This window comes from Gasterosteus aculeatus, chromosome 21 (assembly GCF_964276395.1).
Source record: "Gasterosteus aculeatus chromosome 21, fGasAcu3.hap1.1, whole genome shotgun sequence".
Lineage (NCBI taxonomy): Eukaryota > Metazoa > Chordata > Actinopteri > Perciformes > Gasterosteidae > Gasterosteus > Gasterosteus aculeatus.
The window spans coordinates 19,002,634-19,018,512 of record NC_135708.1 but is presented as its reverse complement, the minus strand read 5'-3'; the positions used below and the strand labels follow the sequence as shown (position 1 = coordinate 19,018,512).

The window sequence follows — 15,879 nt, the reverse complement described above, 5'->3', positions numbered from 1 at the left end:
GTGCACTAATGTTACGCAGCACACGCATGTGATCATATAGATGATGTGAATATGCTGCAGTTGGATAGAATGCACTCCAGTTGCCATCTTTCTCCGCTCGGCCGCCTGTTGAACCAGAGAGACGGACCTCGATGCCACTAAGCGAAGCGCATGCATTCGTGATTCGTGTTGACAATCACAGTGGATTTCTACAAACCGCTCAAGCCGAGTGTGTTTTCAACATCGTCGCGGCGTGTTTTTTGTATCGGCTGTACTTAAGCAGTCGGCTTATACCTCAAAGACATTGTGAAAAGGCCAAAGTCATTATTATCCGAACCCGTTCTTTCCGCCGACGTGCTGTGAGTGCTTGAGCGGTTAAAATGCAATTCACGGCCCCGGTGGTATTTACGTTCCAAACTAAAGGACTAAGCACAGCAGAGGAGCTCGTGGCGTTTGTCCACCTGCCACGTCGCTAAAAAGATACGACAAACCTGCATCAAAAGCCAAACCACTTGCAGACACGTTTTCTTGATTCAACTTTATTTGTCCGGCATGAAGGTAGAAATACTCGAGTCATACAGATGATTGCTTCACGTCATTGTAGCTGTGTTTGTGCAACTTGATATGAACAGAGAACAGAAAGCAGTAGCAAAACAGTGTGTTCAGATCTTATGCAACTTTTGCGGACGGGTGAGACACTTCCTCTGTGGTGATCCTCAACTTCTGATTCTGGCTGGTTTTGGGAAGGAGCTCATCCGCATGCCACGCCGCACTAGCAACAAGCGGGTAACCATGGATACGCTGCATTGGAAACCAGTGTTTGTCTTTTGTCTTCGCCAAACCTCCCGCTCTCCTTTTAATGATTCCTCTTGAACCCCCTACCTGCATTTTTCCTCCTCCCTCTCTCTCTCTCTCGCCCTCCTTCTACTCCTCTTTTCAGCATTCCTGTCTGCAGCTGCAGAGCGGCTGCCCCGACTACAGTGAATCGATTCTCAACCCACAGTCACCATGGCAACAAAGGGGGCAAAACTAATAAAAGAAAAACAACAACAACATCCCCCCCCCTCATGCTCAGACAGTGGTGATCTGGTCCACCACCCGCGTGCTGTCGTTCATTTCCACGCACTCCACCTCCTGTCTCTGCGCCTCTCCGTCGGGCCGCTCCCCCCGGCTCTTGGAGGGGGGCAGGAAGGTGAGGAGGGTGGGCAGGAACGCCAGCGTGTGCAGGGCCGAGCAGCCGGCCGTGAGGGCGAGGCAGCGGAACAGTGTGTGTGTGAGGTTGGAGCGCACGGTGCCGACGGGCACCAGGGCGGCGCCGTAGCAGATGAGCGTCTGCAGGGAGGGCACCCCGTGCCTCTCCAGCGCCACCCTCACCCAGCGAGTCCGGCTGTCGCCCCGACCCGAGGAGAAGCCGCAGAGGAGGGGGCCGCTGCAGTCCGCCGAGTGTCCCAGGGCCGAGATCAGACACATCACCGACATGCAGTCCAGCTCCACGCCCCACAGGGTCATGAAGCCCAGCACCCCGAACTGGACGGAGAGCACCGTGAGGCCCAGCCACACGGAGACCAGCGGCTCCACCACGGCCAGCGAGGACAGGCCCAGCAGGAAGAGCACCGCCAGCAGTGAGTGTCTGAGGGGGGAGCTGACCGCCGCCGCGTAGCGGTCCAGGTAGACGAAGGAGGGGTTGAAGATCAGGAAGCGGACGCGGGAGGTCAGCGACAGGCGGCGCAGCGTGTCCAGCAGCACCGACATCTCCTCGCGCTTGTTCTCCGTCGTCTTGGCCACCAGGAAGATCCGGGACGCCGCCACGTCGGGCTCCTCCCCCCCCCCGCCGCGCTCCGCGAATATGATGTCGTCGGCGAAGTGGGCGTACTGCGGCTCGCGGAGGAAGCCGTGGCGCAGCGTGTTGGTGAAGTTTTCCCGCGGCTGGCTGGTGGACTGGTTGCGATCCGTCAGGTAGTTCAGGTAGGCTTCCAGCCAGCTGATTCGCTGGAAGCCTTTGGCGTACTCCAGCAGGTCCCGCTGCACCGAGGCGTTCCAGTAGGGGGCGCTTTCGTAGATGTAAAATCCAATGACGGGGGAGTACGAGCTGAAGTAGCGCTGCTGGGCCCGGGTGTACAATACTGTGGCGGTGTCCATGGCAACCAGTGCACTGGGGTCTGAACCCTGGGTCACCTGTTGATTACAGAAACATAATTGCAAAAGGAGAATCTGGACTATAGTTATATGTGCATTTGAGCATATCCCTCAAAACTCAAGAAAATAATAATTCCTAACATGAACTCTTGACGAAAGATGTATGTAAATGGAGCCAGCTTTAACAGTTTACAAAATCACCTTTATGCAGTCTAATGCTTGTTTGCTAAATAATTTCCCCAAAATCTCACTATTAGCAACAAACCTACAATACAGTTGCATGCTTGCGTAAGAATTACATTCAACAATTATATTTCTTGATTTGAACATTTTAAATGGTAATTGAGATTTAGGATATCTGGCGTGGTTAAAATTTGAAACAAAAGCAAATTAAAGCACTGAATCACTAAATGGTGCTAAACACTATAGTATACTAATTTGGACTAATTTTGATTTGTAGTAGTTAAAATTAAATTAAAGTTAAATTATACATTGTTATTTCAAAATTAGGAAACTGCATTATAAAACCCTACAATTTCTGTAGCTTTTGTTCATTCATGTGTACTCGTCATATGTAGTCATGACGCTTTTATTCTGAAGGTTTCATGCTGACGCATTTATTTTAGGAGTTAATTTTCCACGGCCCCTTAAATTGTGGTCACGTTAACCTTCGGTCTGATGAAATTATCCTCTCCTACGAGAGGAATATGAAGTCACGAAAGTGCTAAAATAAATAACTAGATAAATATAAATATTGGGCAAACTGTCTCAATAAGAAACTCTTTTAACAAAATGACAGTGTTTTGTGTTTTTGTTTGTTGTATTGTTGGCTCACCTGCAGGAAGCCCATCAATCCAAAGGAGATGTAAACCAGATACAGCAGAACCACAAAGGGTTTGACATAGGTGTTGGTGATCCAGTCGCCATAGCAACGCCTCACGCACCCCAGCAGAAGGTGAGAGTCCTGAGGATTAGGGTCCATGTTCGCTGTGGGATGCGTGAGCGGGTGCGGGTGTGGATGGCCGTGTGTGGAGTTGGCGACGAGTCCACCCGCCGCCGTGTTGTTCGCCGCGTGCGCGTGCGTGTTCGTGAGGCTGGAGTTTGCCGCGTGGGCGTGACCGGGATCGACCCCGTGCGGCGGCGGGTTGGCCGCGGGCGCCTCGTCCTGGTAGCGAGTGTACATGAGACACCTGTACCAGGCCGGTTTGGAGTCCAGCCGGTCCGGTTTGGGGACCCGCCGGCAGAAGCAGCCGTGTCTGTACCCGGTCTCCAGGTATCCGGTGAACACCAGACAGGAGCTGTAGAAGGACAACATGTAAACGTAGCTGATGGTGACGGCCAAGGCGGCGGTGCGGCAGAAGAGGCGGACGGCCTCCATGTTGGTGAGCGGCGAGGCGGCCAGGCCAAGGGTCATCAGGTGGAGCATGGTGGAGCCGGAGAGCCGCAGCATGACGTCCTCGAAGACGCTCGCCACGCGCTCCTTCACATGCTGGTCCTCCCGGGTTCGTCTCCATGACGACAGCATCTCGAAGGAGCCGAAGAGTCCGTGACCTTATGGAAAAACCAATAGGAAAGGCAGCTGAGTTAAATCAATAGTTTCCTATGGGGGGGTTGCTCTACATGACCTTTTTAATTAGGGATGACTAGTGTAACAACAACTGAACAATGGATTAGGTGCAATATAAAAAGGCGGCTCGTGAGGATAAATCCACAATCATTATTTCCTGAAGCACTGTGGAGATTATAAACTCCTTTCAGCTCATCGATTCGGTTTTACAATCCAACGTCTTTGGATTCGACACCAAGCAATCTCTTCCTCTGCCAGTAATGTCTCGCTTGCACCCTTCGATTTATTAATTTTTAAGGAATCACAACGTTGCATAAGGAGGCGTAATCGCTCAGCCCGCTTGCTGCTCCATCCTGTTTGAACTAGAAACGGTGAAGTGACAGATGTAAGACACCGAGGCGACGCAATTTGAGTTCCAAAATGCAGTCGATACAGATGAAAAATGCAGAAGTAGAACAAGTTCAAATAAAAAACAAAGTAATGTATAGATATGTACCTTAACGCGTGTAAAGAATGAGATTTTTTAATTTATTGTCCGCCAATCGCGTCCGTTTGAGGGGATTCAAACGCACCCCCTCATCGAGCATTTCCAGTCCCGTGTTCATCCGCGTACATGTTTATAAACGTGCACACAGATGCTTTGTAATGGTTTCCTCTAGCATGGTTGCCATGGCATCCATGAGTCACCAGTGGCACACGAACCCCCGCCTCCCAAACCCACCCCCCTTTCCATTGACCTCACCAAGGCGAAACACTTAGCGCCTTAGCAGAGGCGTAACATGCCGCCACTTTAAGCGTGGGTGCAACTGAGAAAGTGTGCAGACCTGAGAGTGTGTGTGTAGCTGTGTGTGTGTCTGTGTGTGAATGGAAGGAGGAGAATTACACGACCAATGACAATGGAAGAGGTGCTCACTCTGTTGCACACAGAAGATGGGAGACAAACGAGCAGCTCGAGGATCTAGATATTCAGACGGGCTAAAGTGCACACGCGTCACATCGAGACACGTCCGAGCACTCGAGAAATGACCCGTTAGAGAAGTTGTGTCCTTCTGTAAGAACCTTTATGTTCCTGTTACATTTGAGATACGCAAACCCTGATCAGTGGATAGTTTTCAATGCCGGTGTGATAATGATGTGCAAACACAGAAACAGAATAATTATTTCTGTCCTTCACATCGTCATCTCATCTTCAATTCATTGCGCGAATATTTATACATTTTTTGATTTAGTTTTAAATAAACTGGTCCTCTATTTAACAAAGTAAAAATAACTTTAAAGTGAGCAAAATACTGAAGATATAAATTATTCATCTTTTCTCCCTCCGTCTTTTATAAATGCTCTTGTTTGTTTTTGGTCCCAGCTTTGAAGGTGAATAAGAAAACATTTCTTCCGTCTGATTTTAAAGGGGGAAGATGTAGATGATTGACATAAATCTCCCTCTTTCGTAACAGCGTGATCACATCCTTCTTTCTTGCCTCCCACCTCCTTCAGTCCACCCACTTGGGTCCTGAAAACCCCTCCCTGCCTTCCCCCCATCCTTCTAACAGACGTTTAACTTCATTTTCTGCTCAGAGAATCTTCATCTCAACCCCTCGTTCGGCGTGATACTTCATCGAGCCCCCTCTCGGTCTCTATTCCCCCGTCTCCTCTGTTCTCGCTGTGGTTATTTTAAGCCCAACAGCAGCCTTTCCTCCTCCACATTACAGAGTAATTATGGTATAGACTACATGTGTAGTGGTTACATGCAGCACATCCTGCAGCACTTCATGAATGCGCTAAACTGCGAGTACGCCTTCACACGGACGCTAGGAATTTTTGCTTCTCGTTTGTTAAACTCTTCCCTGAATTTATTTCACCTTATTAAGTGGTGCGATCGATCCGCATTTAATACATTTTCTTCATTTCTTTATTAAATTGTGCGCATCTGCTGTGATTCACATCCATTGAGTCACACTTGGCTGCTGTTTCTAATGCCACAGGAATCCATTGCCTGAAATGGCCTTACCCTGATCTGATTTGTAGTTGGTATCTGAAGAGAGGGTTAGTCTGCGACGCCGCCTTAAAGGTCGGATAATGGTTTGTAGGATGTTACGTGTCGCAGGTCTTGAATGGACGTTATGCACATGTGGCCCTTTATTAAAGTCAATACTTCTCAATGCAAACTAGCGTGAAACCTTCTGGATCCAGCCCCTCAACAAACCCGTATTAAGTTCCTGCCATGCCTCCCCACTTTAAAAGATCTGTCTACATTGACATGTCCGCCCGAGGCTGGCATCTGCAAAACCCATCACAGTTACTGAGGAAGCATTCGGTGAACACCGGCAGTCTGGGATATAAAAAGCGATGATAATCTTCACAGTGGCTCACACCTGCCATGTGTTGACTTAGCTTGTCTTCGGTTTATTTGGGCTCTGAACTCCTTGTGTTTTATTGAGCTTCTTTATTTTATGACTTCCATGAAGTCACCAGCCATAACTGCTCAAAAACCCTGAACTGAGCCGCCGTGTTCCAGACAATTGGAAGCTGAAGACGTGGACATAAGGAGTAATAAAGACTCAAAATACCAAACATGTTGTGTGTATTTTGCATTTAACCCTCAAACGTATTTCCTTTAAACCTACCGAGCATGACGAAAGGGATGCCCAGGTACGTGGAGTTGTAGGTGGCGCCGGTCAGGTTGAGTATCCCGGCAGCAGTGAGGCCGGACAGCGTGATCGACAGCAAAGCCAGCAGTCCCAACCAGGGTTTAGACCTCACACAGTCCCTCATGGAGCAGCACAAGACGACCAGCACGCCGCACGCCCCCAAGCTGGCCAACAGGGGCTGGTGCGCCAGCACCGAGGAGAACTGGAAGTCGGTCCTCAGAGAAGAGGAAGTCGAAGGGTACAGCCCCAGCTTGGGGTGCAAGGCTGCAAAGTGTTGTAACTCGGCACAGAAGGCCTTCTCCCACTGGCTGGCCACCCGGTCCATCAGGCCGCCGCGGGCTTGGAGGTAGTAGGTGAGCTGCAACGCCCGGGCGGATCGCACACCTTCGCCCCGGGCTCCCGTGCCCTGACCTCGCACCGCCCCGTTGGGAGCCCAGCCCTGCACGCCGCCCAGCTGGTGGCCGATGTACGCCTGCCGTCCGTCCGCCAGCTCCGTGATCGGGTAGCGCAGGGGCGGGACGGAGCTGTTGGAGGTGCGCGCCGACTGGATCTCCTCCATGGCGCGGATGATGTCGTCGATGATGCAGACGTTCTTGTCGTCGGGGAGACAGAGGTAGGAGAAGGAGTAGTTGAAGCTGTTGACACCGGTGGCCGGGACCGTCACCTGCATCTGGTAGATCCGCTTGTGGAGCTGTAAGCGGAGAAAACGCACACATGCGAACACAAACACAGGGAAGACGTTTCCCAGCGGTCCAATTTAGTTCGAATGAACTCAGGTAAGGGCATAAAAAAAAGAAAAAAGTGTGTCCTTCGCTTACTGTGTGTGTCTGTGTGAACACGGAAGGGAGATATGCGGGAGTGCGTGTGCCTTTCTCCACACAGAAACAATAGTAGCCACAGAATCCTCCTCCGTTTCTATGGCGAAAGGACAACAGTGCCAGCATCCACAGAGACGGTTGCTAAGCAACAGGCCTGATGCCAGTCTCTGCCACAGCGAAACATGGGCAGAGCCGTCTCCCACCTCAGAGTGCTGCATTGACTCCAGAGAGGGAGTGTGTGTGTGTGTGTGTGTGTGTGTGTGTGTGTGTGTGTGTGTGTGTGTGTGTGTGTGTGTAGGAATGTCTCATGATGAATGATTTGTAGTTCATTCAACGTACAGACCTGCTGGAAAATTGATCAATAGCTCATTCCGTTTGCTCATTCCGGTGCTTTTAACTGGCAAAAGATAAAAATATGTCCTGGTAGGACCTCAAAGCTCCCGATAAAGTGCGTCAGATTAATAGATTTAAGTAATTATAATGAATTCTTCTATTATCAACATTTGAACACAGATTGCATCTCTAACTTTCTTTTTATATAAATCTGATTTTTCAGATAATTGAACAGTTTCACCTGATGATGAAACTATGAAAAGTCAGGCACCACTAAAGTCAATAGGCTTCAGCCTCTGGGGATCACGACTGTCTGAACATCTTAGGAAAACGTATCTACTCAATGTCGAGATATTTGATATTTGATCTTGCCTGACGAGATCCCACCAAGGCAACACCCCCCCTCCCCGTTTTAAGGAGCGGGAAGCGTGTTTGGACTCACAATGCCGCACAGCCAGTGATTAATCACACTAAGAACAGACTGACCACACTTCAGTCATCGTGTGTGACCCACGAGTCTTACCTGCTCAAAGTGGGGGTCCTGTCTAGTACCTTGTTTATCGCTGCTGTTGCTGTCTCATGCGACAAGTTCAGCTACTCGCAGCACTGGCAATTTGGGAAACGTAGGAGCTCACAAACCGATGGACTAGGAGACGAGCCGAGAAAGGAATCCATCTTGAACCTCCCAGATGAAATCATTATGTAACTATTTCCTTCTCTTGGATGCATCAACTTGTCCCTCTCTCTCTCTCTCTCGCAAAGCCCTAAACTAGTCTCTTAACTGTGGCAGTCGTCCATGGGCCAACGCTGCTTACTTGTAAACTGGGTCGCAATAACCAGATGTTAGACACAACGGGCGGAGGGCATGCACACACAGGGTCCTACTAGTCTGCAAGCTCTGATTACATCCACACAACTCCATGAAATACTTTGCATGATTGCTCCGGGGGTGTCATACCAACGCTCATAAATCCATTAGGAAAAACTAACGCGGAGGCAGAGGCCTCCGAGCTGCAGCTAACCCCACTTTGTAATTAAAACGCTCGGCTTCATAACCATTAAGGTTGTTGGGAGTTGTTCGAAATGGGACTGTGTTGCTGCGTTTAAAGCCCATCAATCACAGAGAACAAGGAGCAAGACAGCCTGCATGTGTGCTCCGGCCTGCAGACGCCATCCTCACCGCTGTAAATGGGTCTGTAATTGATTCATTCTGGTGAGTGGGATCCTGTGGAGCGATTGCATCCTTCTTTACAGAGATTTAAATAGCGCCGAAGCTAAATTGTCAAATATTCCACCTTCTTGGTATAAACATTGGTGGGGGTTGGCGGTGGCGCCTGGGTAGCGAGGGTGCGCTGGGAACCACAAGGTTGGTGGTTCGACCGCCGGCTCTCTCCGTGTCCCTGAGCAAGACATCTAACCCCTAATTGCTCCCCGGGCAAAAGTGAAATTGCAAAGGGGTTAAAAAAAAGCAATGGATAAAAGCGCCAGCTAAATGTAATGTAATCTTTAGTTGGCTTAATCAACTAAAGAGTGCTTAATCACTGATTGTGAATACTTGTGTGTGTTCCAGAGTACATCAACTGAAGATGTAGCTCCAGACCACATGATGTCCCTTATAATAAGCATTTTGAAGCACATTCTATTCATTCTACTTTGTTCCTTTAACTGTTTGTCAGGGCCTTACCTTCAGAACGGTGTCCAGGTGGACCGGGTCCAGCACGCTCCCCTTTCGGCTGGTGACGATCACGCGCCCGTAGCGGCCCGGCGTCTGCAGGTCGGAGTAGAGCGCGTGCTTGGAGCGGTTCACGGGGAACAGGCTGTCCACCAGGTTGCCCTCTATCTTGGCCAGGCTGTGCTTCGGGGCGAGCAGGCTCCCCACGTCCTCCTCCACGCGGTACCGGCTGAAGCTGGCCCCCAGCAGGATGGAGAGGAGCACGGGCGCCGACGCGAAGAACACCGGGTGGCTCGCCACGAACCGGCCGAGCGCGTGGAACGAGGTCCTCAGGCCTGCGTGCAACACCTGGCGCAGCATCCTAGCGCGCGGCCGCGGCTCGAGCCTCTCCCACCGACCGGAAAGCCCCGGAGCACTGGCGAGCATCAGGGGCTGCCGGACGCATCGGCGGGCTCCGTCGCTCGCGGTCTGCCGGAGGAGAGGTGACGCCAGTTGGGGGCAGGATTTGTCCCCCCGAGCAGGAGGTCACCGGCCGGGGAGAATCCGACCCTCCTCCGGTCACGAGGGCGCCTCTTGCCCCGGGGTGCGCTCATCCGCCGGAGGAGCGCAAAGAACAGTAAGGCGGCTAAATGAGCAAGCGCCCCCCAACCCCCCCGCTCTGCGGTTACAGCAGGGGCATACCGGGAGCCTCCTCTACGGTTAACCGCCGCCGGTGCGCTCAGCCCTCCGCGAGCTGCATGGCTCTGTGCGCAACTGAAGAAGAAGAAAAAAAACGCAGAGCCAAAGTGGTCTCGCCGGGTTTCCTCCTAGAATCCGGCTAATTATCGGAGCACTTTGTGTCGGTGCACTCGGACAGGTTGCAGGGAAGACGCACGGCGGTTACACTGACCTGAACCCAGCCTGCACATACCCGGTAAAGGGAACCGGGGGGCGGGGGGGGGCGGGGGACAGACCCGGTGATGACGGAGATCGTAAGACGCATTCAGACCAAAAGATGTTTATCCTCCCCTACTGTCCAGCGCGTCCCCCCTCCCCTGCCTCCTCCCCCCCCCCTCCCCTCCTCAAGTCACCACAACCTGACGGGTGTCCGAGGTGGGTGGGTCCGTGTGCGAGTCGCAGGATAGGTGACGCCGCGTGGATGCACCGGGGATGCCGGTGAGAGCCGTTTGTCAAATCAGCTTATTCTGGGCTTCCTCTGCGGCAGAAGGCTTCCTGTCGTCCGCCCCGTCCTCCCCGTCCCCCCCCCCCCCCCCTCCCCTCATCGCCCCGGTGGTTCATCCGCCGCCGGGCTGCTCTCCCAGCAGCGTCACTATAATCACCGGCTTTCAAACCGGGGACCGTTTCTATGTCTCTCTCTCCCTCTCTCTCCCTCTCTCTCTCTCTCTCTCCCCCCCGCTGCGAGTCCCCGTTTTTCGGCCCCGCCTCTCCGGCGCTCCGCTTCAATGCAGAGAAACAGACACTCAGTCATGATGAGCGCGTGAATGCTTTCTAGGAACTATAAAAACACAATTAGGGCCTATTTAAAGCCCAGCAGTGACATTGGTGCTCTATTTCATCTTTAGTGTTCACAAACAATAACATATGATGGGTAAAACCAACAACGAGTTTCCATAATGGCCTTTAGTACATTATAAACCTACTGAATTTTGAAAACATATTACACATTACACTACATTTTTAACACTAAAATGGCAGATGTTATTCTGTGACATCCACGCAACTCATAGGGACACTCAATAGTGTATATAGATATGTGATTAAGTGTCCTCCTCATCCGTGCTGCAGAGGAGTGAAGCATCCCTTAGGCTAGCCATTGTGTAGCACGTTGCCATGGAAACCAGCTAAATTACTCTTTTTATTACAAGCCCTGGTTCCCATGGCAATTGTGATGCCACCAACCCCACAAAAAAAACACATACGTAGACAGTAGTGCACACATAACACATTACACACACACACACACACACACTACGCACACCCTCAATGCGCACACACACAAACACACACACACCTGCTGACTCCCAATCTGCTTATGGCGTAGAGGTGTCTGATACAGTGACACTAAAAGCAAAAGAGACAGAGACAGAGAGAGAGAACGATCAGAGAGTGGAAGAGATGTGGAGATAATAATGAGTGTAGACAGCTTGAGATCACACTCTGCCTGCCTGTCTGTCTCTCTGTCTCACTGCCTCTGTCTCACTGCCTGCCTGTCTGTCTCTCTGTCTCACTGCCTATCTGTCGCTCTGTCTCACTGCCTGCCTGTCTGTCTCTCTGGCTCACTGCCTATCTGTCTCACTGCCTGCCTGTCTGTCTCTCTGGCTCACTGCCTGCCTGTTTGTCTCTCTGTCTCACTGCCTCTCTGTCGCTCTGTCTCACTGCCTGCCTGTCGCTCTGTCTCACTGCCTGCCTGTTTGTCTCTCTGTCTCACTGCCTCTCTGTCGCTCTGTCTCACTGCCTCTCTGTCTCACTGCCTCTCTGTCTCACTGCCTGCCTGTTTGTCTCTCTGTCTCACTGCCTCTCTGTCGCTCTGTCTCACTGCCTGCCTGTCGCTCTGTCTCACTGCCTGCCTGTTTGTCTCTCTGTCTCACTGCCTCTCTGTCGCTCTGTCTCACTGCCTCTCTGTCGCTCTGTCTCACTGCCTGCCTGTCGCTCTGTCTCACTGCCTGCCTGTTTGTCTCTCTGTCTCACTGCCTCTCTGTCTCACTGCCTCTCTGTCGCTCTGTCTCACTGCCTGCCTGTTTGTCTCTCTGTCTCACTGCCTCTCTGTCGCTCTGTCTCACTGCCTCTCTGTCGCTCTGTCTCACTGCCTCTCTGTCTCACTGCCTCTCTGTCGCTCTGTCTCACTGCCTCTCTGTCTCACTGCCTCTCTGTCGCTCTGTCTCCTTGCCTCTCTGTCGCTCTGTCTCACTGCCTGCCTGTTTGTCTCTCTGTCTCACTGCCTCTCTGTCGCTCTGTCTCACTGCCTCTCTGTCTCACTGCCTCTCTGTCGCTCTGTCTCACTGCCTCTCTGTCTCTCTGTATCACTGCCTGCCTGTCTGTCTCTCTGGCTCACTGCCTATCTGTCTGTCTCTCTGTCTCACTGCCTCTCTGTCTCACTGCCTCTCTGTCTCTCTGCCTGCCTGTCACTCTGTCTCACTGCCTGCCTGTTTGTCGCTCTGTCTCACTGCCTCTCTGTCGCTCTGTCTCACTGCCTGCCTGTCGCTCTGTCTCACTGCCTGCCTGTTTGTCTCTCTGTCTCACTGCCTGCCTCTCTGTCGCTCTGTCTCACTGCCTCTCTGTCGCTCTGTCTCACTGCCTGCCTGTCGCTCTGTCTCACTGCCTGCCTGTTTGTCTCTCTGTCTCACTGCCTCTCTGTCGCTCTGTCTCACTGCCTGCCTGTTTGTCTCTCTGTCTCACTGCCTCTCTGTCGCTCTGTCTCACTGCCTCTCTGTCTCACTGCCTCTCTGTCGCTCTGTCTCACTGCCTCTCTGTCTCACTGCCTCTCTGTCGCTCTGTCTCACTGCCTCTCTGTCGCTCTGTCTCACTGCCTGCCTGTTTGTCTCTCTGTCTCACTGCCTCTCTGTCGCTCTGTCTCACTGCCTCTCTGTCTCACTGCCTGCCTGTTTGTCTCTCTGTCTCACTGCCTGCCTGTCGCTCTGTCTCACTGCCTGCCTCTCTGTCTCACTGCCTCTCTGTCTCACTACCTGTCTGTCTCTCTGTCTCACTGCCTCTCTGTTGCTCTGTCTTACTGTCTGTCTGTCTGTCTGTCTGCCTGCCTGCCTGTCTGTCTGTATCTCTGTCTTTGTATTCAGACCCATGAAATCTAATAGCCGCCTTTCGGTCTGTCTGATGGCTAATGGCTCCTTCCTCTCTCTAGAGGTTGAACATTAAAGGCTGTTTGGATTAAAAGGCAAACATGTTTTATTATTCCCTCAGCGTTACAGACTATGCTGGGATTTATAAATAAATAAATTAAGTTTTTTAAACCGATGGGCTTTGGGTTACATTGCATTACGTTACAACCTTTGAAGTTATTGTCAATCTAGTTTGCCTGTGACAGCTGAGTCGGCGGCTTGCAGCTAATGTGGCTAACAGCGCTAACAGAAAACAGTGATTAACTGATTGCAGGGCGGGAAGCGACACCGCCTCCACCTAACCGATACGTCCGTCTACTCTTAACCATAACTGCCTTTTCCTAAACCTAATTCACACCGTTAACGTCTCGGTACCACCATTTACTACTCTAACACTCTAAAATCATTATTGAAAGGATTTGAAACAGTGAATAACTATCATGATATTTCACTCATCGACATTCCAGTCAAAATAAAGACCAACGCGCTCATGAGCTGCAGAGAAGAAGCGAACCTGCCGTTCTGAGTGCGTCTGCTCAAAACAACCGTATCTCATCACAAACGGTCCCTACAAAAAAAGCCAGATGCGGGAAAAAAAAAAAGTGCATGTTTTTAATCCGTTATTCAATTAAGCCTCAATTAGCCTTTAATCCCCATTACCAGTCCGGAGGGAGAAGAGCAGCGGAGCAATGAACGAGTAAGTCTCTCCCTGGAGGGGGGAGGGGGGGGGGCAGAAGAGAAAAAAGAAAGACTGCAGAGATAGAGGAGCCTCGCGGCAGCTTCGGGTAACAAAAAGTACTAATTAGTGTCACCAAATGATTTATAGGAATCAGGATTGTGTGTCTGTATGTGTGTCGAAAAGGGGGAGGGGGGAGGGGAGGGGAGGGGGGGGGGGGGTAGAGTCAAGCGTTGCCATTTCTGTGAGGCTATTTTTTGAATCCAAACAGTTGAGGGGGGGTGAAAACCTCCAGGGGTTGAAAACTGCAGCCAGCGAATAACACACACACACACACACACACACACACACACACACACACACACACACACACACACACACACACACACACACACACACACACACACACACACACGCACACGCTCTCTCAGGCAAAGGATTGACAGATGAGGGAAACGGTGAAGGCAGCCGAGAGGACTTGACTTTGTGTCCGGCTGTCCTTTTGCTCTCGCCCGTCCGTCTCCGCGCCTCATCACCAAAAAGGCCGTCGCAGGATTCAGGACGCGGCCGTCGTGAACGGGGCTCCTTCTCTCAAACTCTTGACTCCTTCGGAAACCGCTCACCACCCCCGCGTCCCACCCCCACCCCCTCCCATCCCCCAATCCATCTGTTTTGGTGGAGGCCATCCATTAATAAAGAGTCAGTCCCTCCATTCCCATCCCTCCTCCTCCTGTATTATTAACTTACCCATCCATCCACAGATATGACTGTCCGATATAAGAGTTCCCGATTGGGCCGCAGCCAATCCGGCCTTCTTCTTGCATTAAAACTAATAAAAAAACACTAAAAAAACTTGATTTCATCCCAAGCCATTTCTTGCAGATATGATATCAAGACTTTCTAATGTTGTAAATTGCTTTTACTTGCGTTTATTAAATATATCCATTTTAGATTCTACCTTCTGCACCATTTTATGTTCTAAATTCTCTCTTTGATACATATTTAATGTGCAGGGTTGGAGGGAGACTAAGAGTTAAGACTTTTGTTACCAGGGAGTGCTTCTCTGCAACCGGTGTGTACACGAAAATAACTAAAATAACTTACACCCAGTCTATAAATAATGCCACTTTAATATCTAAATCTGAATCCTGAAATCATTCCGCCACAATGTCATGGAGAAAAGCTTGTGTGGCAGCTCCTCTCATTAAAGGAGCTGTTTAGAGCTGGACAAATATTCCATAATGCAAGTGATCTGATCACCAAGAAACTAGAAATAATTCAACGACGATATGGAACATTTCCATACACTCTATTAGACCAATATCCATCCCTCCGTATCCCTCCCTATTCTCCTCCCTGCTGTTTCTGCCTGTGCACGTTCTGCATCCTCTTTGTGGTCAGCAGCATTCAGAATTTCCGAATGTCATCTGGACATTAGCTCAGGAGACCAGGCAGGATGCTGTGAGCGCGGGGTGATGGAAGAGGGAGGAGGTCACGGGGAGGGGAGATGAGAAACACAGTCATCTCCATGGCCTCTCAGAGACTCAGAGATTCGATTAGGGGGCCAGAAACAGAGAGGACAGACGCAGATAAAAAGGCGCATCGCGTGGCTCACTCTGCTTTTCCTTCTCTCACACACACACACACAAACACACACAATCACCAGAAAAAGAAAGGCGGCGGCGGAGAGCCACGAGCTCGATGAAGAGGACGCGACCTCCACGCTGCGTGTGGGAAAAGGTCAGAGTGCGATATCCGATGACAGACGTCTCTCAGAAAGCGAATTTTAATCGGAGATCACTGCAGCCACCTGTGAAATGTGTGCCGCCTCAAAAAAGGCCCCGGAGGCTCGTTTTCACCGCTCTCTGCTGGACGGAGGCAGAGCTGCATGACTGGACGGCGTTCCAGCGGAGAGAGTTTTAATGGCAGTGATTGCGTCTGTTTCTGGATCGATTCGCCTTCACACTCAACTCCACACGAGGAGAACACGGAGGACAGAGAGCTGCTGTTTGTGTCACAAACGGACGTCCAGCCTTTTGCTTTGTGGTTTTGACAAACCTGGAGACTTCATTCATTAATCCAGGCGCTATTTGGTATAATGTGATAATATTAAAAAAATCAAAATGACAAGAAACCAGATTTAATTAGCAGGTTTTATAAAGGAGACCTGAACAATGTTCAAAAATACATCCCAAAAAATAGAGGAAACTCTAAACAGAA

General features: G+C 50.8%; 1 protein-coding gene across 1 annotated transcript; it reads right to left on the bottom strand.

Moving 5' to 3' along the window:
- Positions 1 to 502: 502 nt before the first annotated feature.
- ptchd1 (patched domain containing 1) lies at positions 503 to 10,385 on the bottom strand. The gene is made up of 4 exons (XM_040167577.2): positions 9,163 to 10,385; positions 6,304 to 7,018; positions 2,951 to 3,666; positions 503 to 2,154 (listed from the first exon to the last, which is right to left on the bottom strand). The coding sequence occupies exons 1-4, from the start codon at positions 9,574 to 9,576 to the stop codon at positions 1,051 to 1,053; spliced, it is 2,949 nt and encodes a 982-aa protein (XP_040023511.2). The 5' UTR covers positions 9,577 to 10,385; the 3' UTR covers positions 503 to 1,050.
- Between the last annotated feature and the right edge of the window lie 5,494 nt (positions 10,386 to 15,879).